This window comes from Carcharodon carcharias, chromosome 13, assembly GCF_017639515.1.
Source record: "Carcharodon carcharias isolate sCarCar2 chromosome 13, sCarCar2.pri, whole genome shotgun sequence".
NCBI classification, from domain to species: domain Eukaryota; kingdom Metazoa; phylum Chordata; class Chondrichthyes; order Lamniformes; family Lamnidae; genus Carcharodon; species Carcharodon carcharias.
The window spans coordinates 28,489,138-28,501,680 of record NC_054479.1 but is presented as its reverse complement, the minus strand read 5'-3'; the positions used below and the strand labels follow the sequence as shown (position 1 = coordinate 28,501,680).

Sequence of the window (12,543 nt, the reverse complement as noted above, 5' to 3'; positions counted from 1 at the left end):
GGCTTATTGGAATAGATCATTTTCCCATATGATCTTTTTCGTTCCTGCTAAACCCTCGTTTAATATCTGTAGACCTATTCAACCACAGCACCTTTACATGTAGAATAACTTCTGTGCATAGGCCATAAGTGTCAGAAGGCACGATGGCCAATGCTGAGCAAAAGAAGTTAATTGATCAGAGGTAGGAATGAGACCATTCTAAATCAGGATGAGAATTTCAATTTGAGACAGTTGGAACGGGAGCCAGTGAGGACAGAAGCGATGGGTGAACCAGGTGAGGTTTATGAAGAATAGAGTGTTAGCCAGGAGAACATTGGAATAGTCAAGACTGGAGATGGCTTGAATGGACCAAGGCTTCAGCAGTAGACTGGGTGAAGCAGGATGGAAGCTACATGACCCTTGTTTCTGCTGGCTTTAAGATTATTATTACCTCCATGGGCTGCCATTAATGTATATGATGTGTAATCTAAAGCATATAGGCAAATAACATATTAGATACAAATAACTTTATACCCCAGAAAAAGAGAAGTGTAAAATCTGGTTCTTAACCACATTAGTCAGTAAATCACTGGATCCTTGTTTGATTTTCTCTCTTACCTGGGGAAATTCATTTTTTTTTCTACACACTTCTTGTTTGCAGCAACTGTGTATGCAAGTTTGATTCTGTCAAGAACTGATGGTGTTCTTTTTAATGACACGCCTTTGCGTAACTTAGGTTAGCCAGGTGCATTTAATTCAAACGGTTGTAAAGGGGAGAGGGTGATGTGGTGGTAATGTCACTGGACTAGTAATCTGGAGGCCCAGGCTAATGCTCTGAGGAAAGGAGGTTCAAATCTGGTGGAATTTAAATTCAATTAATAACAGCTGGAATTGAAAGCTAGTCTCAATAATGGTGGCCATGAAATTAACATTGTCGTCAAAGCCCATCTGGTTCACTAATGTCCTTGAGGGAAGGAAATACTTACCTGCTATCCTTCCCTGGTTTGGCCTGCATGTGACTCCATGTCCACAGTTCTGTGATTCACTTTGGTTGACTCTTAACTGCTGCCCTGAAATGGCTGAGCAAGCCACACAGTTCAAGGGCCATTAGCGATGGGCAACAAATGCTGCCTTGCCAGTGACTCCCACATCCATGAAAGAATAAATTTAAAATAAAACAGTTTGGGGTCTTTAAAGTGCTCTTTAGTAGGTCTGTATTATGTTTCATAAAAGTAAAACCAGCTTGCTTCCTTCTCCATTACTACTTCAGTCCTCAATCAAAAGAGAATTCGCTATAGAAGAGAAAAAGCACCATTTCTTCTATCCTACATATTCCTTTTTTTCTTTCAGTGAGGTTTCTGCAATAGGTTCATACTGGAAATGGTTGTTATTGTTGGATTTGATTTGTTAGTATGTATGTGAAGACTCTGGCGGTAACTCTGGTTTTAAAAGCTTATGGTAATGGCCCTCTCCTTCACATTCAGCACGATAGCTGGGGTCATCACAGCAGTATATTGATGGCACTTTGGAATAGAAGTTTAAACTATAACCTGCTTGATGGGTATTAATTCCCCTTTGGGAAATGCTGTGTACCTGTCTCCTTTCTTTGGATTGTTTTTTAAAAAATAATTATTATACACTTTCTTTGCAGCAGCAGCCGCTGAACCACCACCACCACCCCCAGCTCCAGCTCCAACTCCAACTCCAACCCCAACGGCAGCTCCACAGGAAGATGTGGAGAATGATACAATTTATGTGCAAGGTTTGGGTGAAAATATAACTCCAGAAAGGCTTTTGGATTTCTTCAAGCAAACTGGTGCTATAAAGGTTTGTGTTAGTTTGTGCTATCAACTGATGCTGCCTGCTTTGTATTTATAGCCATTAACTTTGCACCTGTACACTTCAGATCAACAAGCGAACTGGACAGCCTATGATCAACATATACATTGACAAAGAGACTGGAAAACCCAAAGGTGAAGCCACTGTGTCATATGATGATCCTCCTTCAGCTAAGGCTGCTCTAGAATGGTTTGATGGTAAGTTTTGTTTTGTCATTTTATACTGAAACAGAAAATTTTTGCCTCTTTTTCTGTTTATAGTAATTTTTGTTCCTTTCAGGTAAGGAGTTTGACACAAACCCAATCAAGGTGGCTATGGCTAGAAAGAAGCAGCAGCCACAGCCACAACCGCAACTGCAACAGCCACCACCACCATTGCAATTTAATAATATGCGAAGTGGTGTACCTCTCCGTGATGGAAGAGGTGGTGGTCTCCCTGGTCGAGGAGGTGAGAATTTACATTACAGACCAGGTAATACCACTTTGCTTTTTATTCAGAAACTGTCTTTTATGTTAAGTTCCAGTTTACTTGTAGTTCCATAGCTCCAATTGGATGAGGGAAGAAGGAAGCTAGACCTTTATTCTTTTGAGTTAGCTATTTTGGTCAAGTGGTCTCTTCACCTTCTGCAGCTGAGTGTGAACCTTAGCCCGTACTTCATTTCCTATTCTATGTGCATGCTCACACCAATAAGTGTTTATGGCTTTCAACATTTGAGATGTTTGAAATATGTGACTCTTAGTGAAGTCTTTTTCAGTTTTGTAGATTGGAATACTCAGAAGTTGCTGGCTACATTTTAGTTGCTCTTCTGTATGTAGTCTAGTTGAAATTAAGTATTGTGTCCCCTCCCCAGTGGATGACACCTATGATGCCATTCTGTTGTTTTATCCACTGTTACTAGCAAGAATACCACAACTCAAATCTTCAACAATATTCTGGCCCTTCCAGCAAATAAGCCTCCCAGCCAAAAACATTGTTTTTAGTGTGTGAGCACAGGATATCTCTAGAAAGCTTTAACAACAATACTACAACTGAAGAACATAAGAAATAAGAGCAGGAATAGACCATTCGGCCCCTCAAGCCTGCCCCACCATTCAATAAGATCATGGCTGATCTGCCCCAGGCCTCAACTCCTCTTTTGTGCCAGCTCCTCGTAGCCCTCAATTCCCTGATATTTCAAAAATCTATCTACCTCTTTAAATACTTTGATGTAGCCTCCACAACTCTCGGGTAGAGAATTCCAGACATTCACTAACCTCTGAGAGAAGAAATTCCTTCACATCTCCGTTTCAAATGTCCCCTTATTCTGTAATTATGCCTCCTAGTTTGAGATTCTGCCCCCCCCCCAATGGAAACATCATCTCAACATCTACCCTGTCCCCTCAAAATCTTGTATGTTTCAATAAGATCACCCCTCAATCTTCTAAACTGTAATAAATAAAGGCCTGACCTGTTTAACCACTCTTGATAAGTCAGCCCCTTCATCTCAGGAATCAGCCTAGTGAATCTCTTTTGAACTGCCTCCAATGCCAGTATATCCTTTCTTAAATACAGCGACCAAAACTGTACACAGTACTCCAGCTGCAGCCTCACCAACACACTGTACAATTGAACAAGACTTCCCTATTTTTAAATCCAACACCCTAGGCTATACAGGCCAAAATTCCACTTGCCACCTTAATTACTTGCTGCACCTGCATGCTAACCTGTTTTTCATGTACAAGAACACCCAGATCCCTGTGTACTGCACTTTTTTGGAGTCTCTCACCATTTAAATAATAGTCTGCCTTTTGATTCTTCCTACCAAAGTGCATTACCTCTCACTTGCCTACATTAAACTCCATGTGCCAAGTTTTTACTCACTCACTCAACCTATGTCCTCATCACGACATGCCTTCCCACCTATTTTTGTTTCGTCAGCAAATTTGGATACATTCACTCTGTCCCATCCTCCAAGTCATTAATATAGTTAGTAAATAACTGAGGCCCTAGGACTGATCCTTGTGGCAGTTATGCCTTTCCAACCTGAAAAAGAACCATTAACCCCGACTGTCATCTGTGTATTAACCAATCCTCAATCCATGCCAATACATTACCGCCAATATCGTGAGCTCCCATCTTGTGCAATAACCTTTTATGTGGAACCTTATCAAATGCCTTCTGGAAATACAAATACACTACCGATTTCCCCCTTATCAAGTCTTGTTTGTTATATCCTTAAAAGAACTGTAGCAAATTTGTCAAACATGATTTCCCTTTCACAAAACCATGTTGACTCTGATTCCGTTATTTTTCTAAATGTCCTGCTACTTCCTCAATAATGGACTCTGTTTTCCCAACGACAGATGTTAGGCTGACTGGCCTATAGTTTCCTGGTTTTTGTCTCCCTTCTTGAACAGGGGAGTCACATTAACGGTTTTCCAATCTATTGGGACTCTCCTGGAATCCAGTGAGCTCTGGAATATTTTGACCTATGCCTGCACTCGACAGATGTTAGGCTGACTGGCCTATAGTTTCCTGGTTTTTGTCTCCCTTCTTGAACAGGGGAGTCACATTAACGGTTTTCCAATCTATTGGGACTCTCCTGGAATCCAGTGAGCTCTGGAATATTTTGACCTATGCCTGCACTATCTCTGCAGCCACTTCTGTAAAACCCTTGGATGCAGGCCATCAGGTCCTGGCGACTTGTCTGCCTTTGGTCCCATTAGTCAAATACTTTGTCCTTTGTGGTAGAGACTGTTACAAGATCTTTCCTCCCATTAGCTCCTTGTTTATCTGATATCTATGGGATGTTTATAGTGTCCTCCACCGTGAAGACCAATGCAAAATATCGGTTTAAATTATCTGCCATTTCCCTGTTGCCCATTATCAGTTCTCCAGTCACATTCTCCAAGGGTCCCACACTCACTTTAGCTACTCTTTTTTTTCTTTTTATACACCCATAGAAACTGGGTTTTTTATATTTCTTGCCAATTTACTTTCATCATCAATTTTTTCCCTCTTTATTAGCCTTTTAGTCATCTGCTGCTGGTTCCTAAAAAAAAAAAAATCCCAATCCTCTGGCCTACCAGTAGTTTTTGTCACTTTGTATGCCTTAGTTTTTGATTGGATACTCTCTTTGACCACATTTTGTTAACCACAGGTGGTTCATCCTTCTCATTGAGTCCTTTTTGACCGGGTTAATTTTTGCTGAGCATTGTGAAATATCTGCTTAAATGTTTGCCACTGACCTTCCCCTTAGTCTATATTCCCAGCCTGCTTTAGACAATTTTCTTCTTACCTCTGTAATTGCCCTTATTTAAGTGGAGGACACTGGTTTGGGACCTGAGTTGCTCACCCTCAAACTGAATTTGAAAATCTACCATGAGAAGAAGGCATTTGAAGGTCTGTTTTTCATACTATAGTTAGGCTTAGGAGCTTGTAAGGCAAGTTAGGACCACCACCAAAGCTGAAGCAAATAGCCAGGCATCCAGTTTTTTTTCCTTTTGCAACAGTGAAAAAGCATCAATTTTTAAGAATTTCTTGGATCTTTAAACCAGCAATACTGCTGTCTACCCACTCACCCCTGCCCCTTAACAAGGGATGTTAGTTTAACGTGGTCTGGATTCATTTGGCTCCTGAAATTTGCTGCAAACTTGTGTACAATCTGATGCTCTCTTCAAGCTTTAGTAGACCTCAGGTCAAGGTAGGTTTTCCTTTTGTACAAAATGCATCTCTCAAATGGTTGAATAAGGATACTGATTTTTGATGTTTGTTCCATGTGTAGTCGGAAAGTCATTTTTCCTTTTTAATGCCCTGGATTAAGAACCAACCAGGATGATGTAAAATAAGTGTAACATTTTAAAGCCATGAGCAATCAGATTATTTTCCTGTACCTTTTTTGCAACTAATGAAAGGTTCATCATTTGAAAGTCATATTGGCATCATATTTGCTCCGAGCTTCTCGTTCAAAATGTCTACTTTTCCACGTAATCTTCTGTCATTGAGTAGTCTAATCCTCAAACTTCCCGGATTTCGGAGGCTCCCTTGCACTGTACGTGCTTGGTTTGTTTGTTGTGTTTTGGAACATTTTAAAGACCATTCATTCCAGTGCAGCACCTTTTTTAATTTTTTCCTTTTGTCTAATAGAAATCTCAACAAATCAGAAAACAAGCATACATTTTGTACTTCATTCATTTGAATTATGAGAGTCGAATACCTCTTTATCCATTTTTAGCCATATGGTGCCTTAACAACCTCCTTTTAACTATGACCATGGCAACATCTTGCTTGATGAAAACGAGTGCGAAGTTCTCATTTAGTACCAATGCCATACTGCCTGATATCCTTTCTGATCCTTAACCATCCCCATCCCTCCTCTTACAATCCTGTTATTTATGTTCCTATGAAAGACTTGCATTACCTTTCATGTTAACTGCTGTCTCTTATACTCCCTCTTTGCCACTCATTTCTTTTATTCTTCTCAACTATTCTATACTCATCTTGTTTCTCACTTTTGTAATAGATATCAGGTTGTTGGTATACACCTTTTTCTGCTTATTCTTTATCTCATCGTCCAGGAAGTTCTGACAATGGTTTCCCTTTTCCCCTCAGAATGTACCTCAACTGTACCTGAAAATCTACTCTTTACATGCAGTCCACTATTTACAGTTTTGCCTGCCAATCTTTGAATACAATTTAGCTGGGAAAGGTCTTTTCTCAACCCATTTATGGTCCTCTTAAGTATTTTTACTCTGAATTGCTCCTTGTTTTAGGTTAGACGTAGAAAGGAGCCTTATGATACAACGATCTGTTCCCTAAATGATTCCCTACTGGCTTGATCCACTATCTCACCTTATTCCCCGAACCAAATCCAGCAATGCCTCCTTGGGCTAGAAATGTCAAGGAAATTCTCTTGAACAGACTTCAGAAATTCTTCCCCCTTACTGCCCTTATAAACTGAGATGGTAATGGTATATTAGGATAATTAAAGCTCACATTATTCTATTGTCTCTAATTTCCCTGAAAATTTACTTTTCCACATTCTTACCACTTAAAATACACCCAGTTAGGTAATACACCTCTATTGTTTGTTAAATTTAACCAGATAGGTTCTTTTCTTGATATTGCCATTTTTCCTGCACACCTTGTATCCAGGAATATTTAATACATAGAGCTGCCCTTTTTTAGGCATTTCTGTTATCACCACATGTTCCCATGTGACTATTTCTACCTGCAGCTCATAAACCTTATTTACCACCCTTTTTGCATTTAAACATATGCACTGTAAAACTAATTTAGATCACCTTGTATTCTTGGTTTGACACCACCCAACCTAATTCCCTACTTTTTGTTCTAGTGCTATCTGTCTCTTCCAATTTTTTGTGCACCTTCTTTCTAATGTTACTCTCTCGTTTCCATTTCTGTGACAACTAAGTTCTTTCCTCAGAAGCATTTGCAAACCACCCCATGAGGACATTGATTCCAGATCTGAGATGCAGCCAGTCTGGCCTGTACAGGTCCCACCTGTTCCAGAACTGATTCAAATGTCCAAGGAATCTAAAGTGTTCCCTCCTGCATCCTCTCTCCAGCTGTCTACTCTTTCCTCTCCTCTCTCTCTCTCCCCCTTCTCCTCTCTCTCTCTCTCTCTCTCTCCCCCCCCACAAACCACCACCACTACCAATTTCTGTACTAGTGCATGACTGAGTAGTCCAGTGATTACTTTTTGAGGTTCTGCTTAAACTAGCCTCTTTCCTCGCTCCCTAAAATGTGCCTGCAGGACCTCATCCCACTTTCTACCTTTGCTGATACTGATGTGAACCACAGTCTGACGTTCACCCTTCCCTCTCAGAATGTTCTGCAGCTGTCCATTGACACCCTGGTACCAGGGAGACAAGGGATATACTGTTGAATCTCCTATCACTTTTTTTTAAACTCCCCCTTTCTTCCCCCACCTTGTGAAATTGAGCCACCTATTGTTCCATGGATGCCTGTTAGGGGGAGAGAGAGGGATGCACTGCATTGCTTGCCTGGTATTTATTGATTGTTTGACATTCACCCATTTTCCCCCTCTGCCTGCACAGTCCTAAGCTAATTGTTGTTTGCTGGTACAGAACTTGAGTATTGCTGAAAAAATACACATGTTGTCAATGCATTCGCAAACTGTCCTGACAAGTGTATTGTACTTAGAGGACAAGTTAGCTGGTGCAATCTGATTCATTAGGTTATTAACTAATTTAATAGAAATAAACTTAGACTACTCACCACTCGGCTCCTTTTCTTATGCACATGTCACATTTGGGTTTTTTTTTAACCTTGCTCCCTGATGTTCACACTTCCTTACCTCCAGGCTCTCTGATTCAACTTAGCTTATTTTTTAGTTTTGAACATAAATGTTTTACTTCACTACATTAAATTAAAATCTGAGAGATATAAAAATTCAGAACAGTTGCTCTAACATTATTCCCTAGATCTGATTAAACACCATAATTTCATATTACAATCAATGAATAAAATATGTATGTACTTAACTTGATTAATCAATGACTTTTTAGTTTTTTAACTGCTTAATTGATCTAGTTTACATTATAGGTGAATTTAATTAAATGTTTATCTGTAAACTTACCCCTGTGTGTCATAATCTTCAACTCAGTGACTACTGCTCCATTCTGCTCTCAGCCTTGCCTTTTGAAATATTTAAATCCTGGGTTACAATCACTTGAAAGCATTTAGGACTATGAGTGTATACATTTTCCGGTACAGCTGCTCCAGTCAGTTTGGTAGCAGTTAGCAAAGCAATAAAAATAAAACATACTCAGGATAGTGTTGTGAAACTACACACCTTTTGTATTCTCCAATTCAAAATGGGATTGATTTTACTTCTGACGTTTGTGGGTAAAGGATGGTTGTAGGGAATAGAATGGCGTTTGAAAGGTAGCGATATCTCATTAAAATCCATCTTTGCTAACATACAAATACTAAATCTTTGTGGGTAATGTAACCGTAATCACTTGTCTTTTGTAAAACAATAATTGTGGATAGCTGAATACATTATAAAAAGTTGCAAATTAATACCGCCTTAATTCCAATATAAGTAACTTAAATGTGTTCCCCGAGAACCTTGTTAGGTTGAGTAGCAGCAGAAAATTCAGAATATGATTGGTTATTATCTAATATCTGTAGTCTCAGTCTATAGTTTAATTTAGTGGTTCTAATTTGAAATGCTAGTCAATGGTATCGTTCGTATAACTCAGGTGGGGGAGCTTTAAATTACCTTTTTTGTAATTAAATGTGGTAGCCAGACAAAAGTTACTTTGGAGTTTTGTGTATTTACCTTGACTGGTTTAATGTGTATCTGCAGAATGAAATTTAATTTAGTCATAATTTTGAGAGCTGCAGATGCCCATTAAACAGGTTATGGCACATTGAATGACAAGTTGGCTGTAAATATTGCCTACTCGTGTCCTTCATTTCAGGACCCATGGGCCGTGGAGGAGGAGGAGGAGGATTTGGTGGGCGAGGAGGTCCACGTGGTCGAGGTGGACCTTCTGGAGGAAATACACAGCAGAGAGCCGGTGACTGGCGATGCCCCAACCCGTATGTCTGGTTTGGTTTGAGTTTTCACATTTTGGCAACTTTAATGCCAAAATTTACTGGATGTAATGCATTGCTTCTTTTCCATTTATAGAACTTGTGGGAATTCAAACTTTGCCTGGCGAACTGAATGTAACCAGTGTAAGGCTCCAAAACCAGATGGTCCTCTCCCACCACCATTCCCTTCTGGTGAGTTAATTTAATAATGGCTGGTGATATGTTTTTTACATATCTTAGATTAATGTGAACATTAGTTGGCATCAGTCTGCCAACATGAGGTTTCTGAGCCAATATATACTGCAACAGTTGAGCCTTTGCTTGTCTTGTGTTGCATTTTAATAACTTTTCAAAAAAAAAATGAGACTTCAGTACTGGCAGTTTCGTCCATTTATGAAGATTGTCTTACTGCAATATTTTCTCTTCGTCTTTTCTCCACCTCCAGAGTTGTGCACAGTGTTTGAGGACCTTTTCATACCGAACATTTTGGTTTGATTTGATTTCATAGGTGATCGTGGGAGAGGTGGCCCCATGATGAGAGGTGGCCGCCTTATGGATCGTGGTGGTTTCCGTGGTGGACGTGGTGGTGACCGAGGTGGTTTCCGTGGTGGACGTGGTGGTGACCGAGGTGGCTTTAGAGGTGGAAGAGGCATGCTTGGTGGTCCCCCCATGGGAGAGTTAATGGGCTTCAGAGGTGGCAGAGGTGGACCAGGAAAAATGGATAGGAAGTAAGTTGACCAACATTTAAAATATATAAATGTTGGAATTTGTGCATTTCTGCTTAAGTTAATGTATTCTATCTGAACACTCATACTTCAACTGTGCAGTCCATTGAATTAGAACAGGCATTTCCTTTTACTAGGGACTACTCATTTAAGCAACTGTGAGAGGCTGTTGTAAATGACGGTAGCTCAATCTTCATGTTATTTTTGAGTGAATTGTTAATGGCTTGTCTCTCTTCTTAGGGGTGACCGTCGCCAGGACCGCCGGGAGAGACCATATTGAAGTAGACCCATCTGGTTTTCTGTTTACTACAACAAATATTTTTTAAAAATGTTTTAAATTTGTAATTCCGTATTTATAATGTTGTTTGCAACAACATTACGGCAATATTTCGGTATTGTATTAGTTTTTCAGTGGATATAGCCGAGTCAGGAAGTAAATTTCATGTTAGGGTGACTTTTCGCTTAATTTTTACTTTTGTCAAGGTGAATGTAATGATGTGAACGAGATCCTGAAGAGCATGCAAAACAAAAATGTACAGTGCATAGCTTTTGTTCTGTTTATACTATGGTGATACTGCAATAAAAAGCTGAGTCGCTCTGTTTAGTGTGGCTTCCTGAAATTCTGCTCAATGTAACTTGAAATAGCGTTCCACATTGGTGGAAGTAAGTACACAAGTTGCAAAGTTTTGAATAACACTGAACTGAGCTTCTGCGGCTTAATTAAAAAGTTCAACGGCTATTAAAAAAATCGTTGCACGAGTCTCTTTACAAATTCCATGTGCAGTTATTACTATAGAAAATCCAAAAGTACACTGGATGATTATTGATATCCCTGACCCCCTCAAAATGAGCAACTTTGTATATTTGAAAGAACTTTGACAGCTAAACAAAATGCTTACAGTTGATTATAATGCATGATGTGAAAGCATTTACTATTTGAGTTGTGGACTACCCAGATTGATAGGTCACTTAAGCATATTTAATCACTAGTTTCAGTGATTAACACAACATTGTAGCCATGTAAATTCTTCATATAATGCTGCTTTTCAGTGGTCAGTCTTGCTGACCCAGGTATTCTGTACATTTGACCTGTGAAAACTAGTAATGGTGTTGAGCATTTAGGTTTACTTTGACTCGAGTATTGATGTGGGCATATTCTGACACTTGACAAATTGTGCTCTATATTTTAAATCTAATTATACCAATTTTTAGTTTCCTTATCTGAAATATTAACTTGTCAGTAGACAATGGACTGGTAACCTGTCATTTCAATAAATATTTGACATTCCAGTGCTTGATAATTGTTGCAAAATTAACTATGGATTCACTCGTCAGAAATGGTGCACATCAGCTATTGGTTATAAGTCACTATTTGAAACTCTGCTTGCCGTAACGGATACTCTGTTTAAAATAACATCTGAAAAAATAATTTGTTTTGGTAAACGGCCTATTGGAACATTGATTTTTAAGATTGAACTTCATAGGTGTACTGTTTAAATTCTCCTTTCACAACAATTTGTTGAATATTGCTTAAGCCTATGAAGTTTACAGTTACATTTGCAGAATGTTATATAATAAAGGTGATGTGCATTATGGTTGTGAATAATGCTTGCCACGCGTAGTCTAGGCACACAGTATATAAAGTTGACTGTCTGGATCCATTTCCAAACCCCCTACACACATACATACACACACACACACACACACACCCATGCATATATATACACACACACACACACACTCTCTCTCACCATTAGAGTTCTGTATTGCTGTTATTTTTCTAAGTGATTAAACTTGATTAATAAAGTTTTTCTTTATTGGCTGAGGTGTGATTAGTTCAGTAATGTGTACTGTTGTTTCTGGATTCAGCCTTGGCCTGTATTGTTTTGGCTAACTTTACAGAAGTAATAAAAGAGCTCAACTTCAATTCCTCAGTGAGTTGAGCTACAGCATTGCCGCTCAATTAGTCTGTCTGTAATTTTAAGGAATGTGCATTACACAATAGTCCTTTTTTTGAATTTTCAGTGGTATATTCTTGATAGCACTTGGCTCACGAAATGATGCACTGATTTAAATACTATTTTTAATTCTGGCCCAGTTTCTTTTTCCCTCCTCCTTTTCCAACCTACTGACACGTGCCTAAACCTATCAATTCCTTTTAAAAACAGAATTTTGCTCAAAGATCACTCATTTTCAGTCCACAAGAGGAAAGAACTGTAGTTAATTGCTGACCACCACCATCTTCTCAGCCAATAAGTGCTTTATTTTTCATACCTTCTATTGGCGTACTTTATGCAAGTTGGTCTCTTTCAGCTCACTCCCTCTGTTTGGTCAATGCCAGCCTTTTAGAGGTCTCAAACTTGTCTGATGACATCAGTTTTTCCAATTATAAATTCTGCTTGGAGCTTTCCAGTAAGTGTTTTCTCTCTGTCAA

At 39.2% G+C, this 12,543-nt stretch overlaps 1 protein-coding gene across 2 annotated transcripts in view; it reads left to right on the top strand.

Annotated features, from left to right (window-relative positions):
* Positions 1-11,931, top strand: part of LOC121285551 (RNA-binding protein EWS-like) — a 29,680-nt gene extending 17,749 nt beyond the window's left edge. The window contains exons 11-17 of one of the 2 annotated variants that reach the window (XM_041202080.1): positions 1,634-1,806; positions 1,886-2,015; positions 2,098-2,289; positions 9,270-9,390; positions 9,482-9,576; positions 9,893-10,112; positions 10,350-11,931. In XM_041202080.1, the coding sequence (XP_041058014.1) occupies positions 1,634-1,806; positions 1,886-2,015; positions 2,098-2,289; positions 9,270-9,390; positions 9,482-9,576; positions 9,893-10,112; positions 10,350-10,389 (971 nt within the window). In that variant the 3' untranslated portion in view covers positions 10,390-11,931. Of the gene's footprint in view, positions 1-1,630; positions 1,807-1,885; positions 2,016-2,097; positions 2,290-9,269; positions 9,391-9,481; positions 9,577-9,892; positions 10,113-10,349 lie in introns of both variants that reach the window. The other variant, XM_041202079.1, reaches the window with a different exon arrangement.
* Positions 11,932-12,543: the final 612 nt, after the last annotated feature.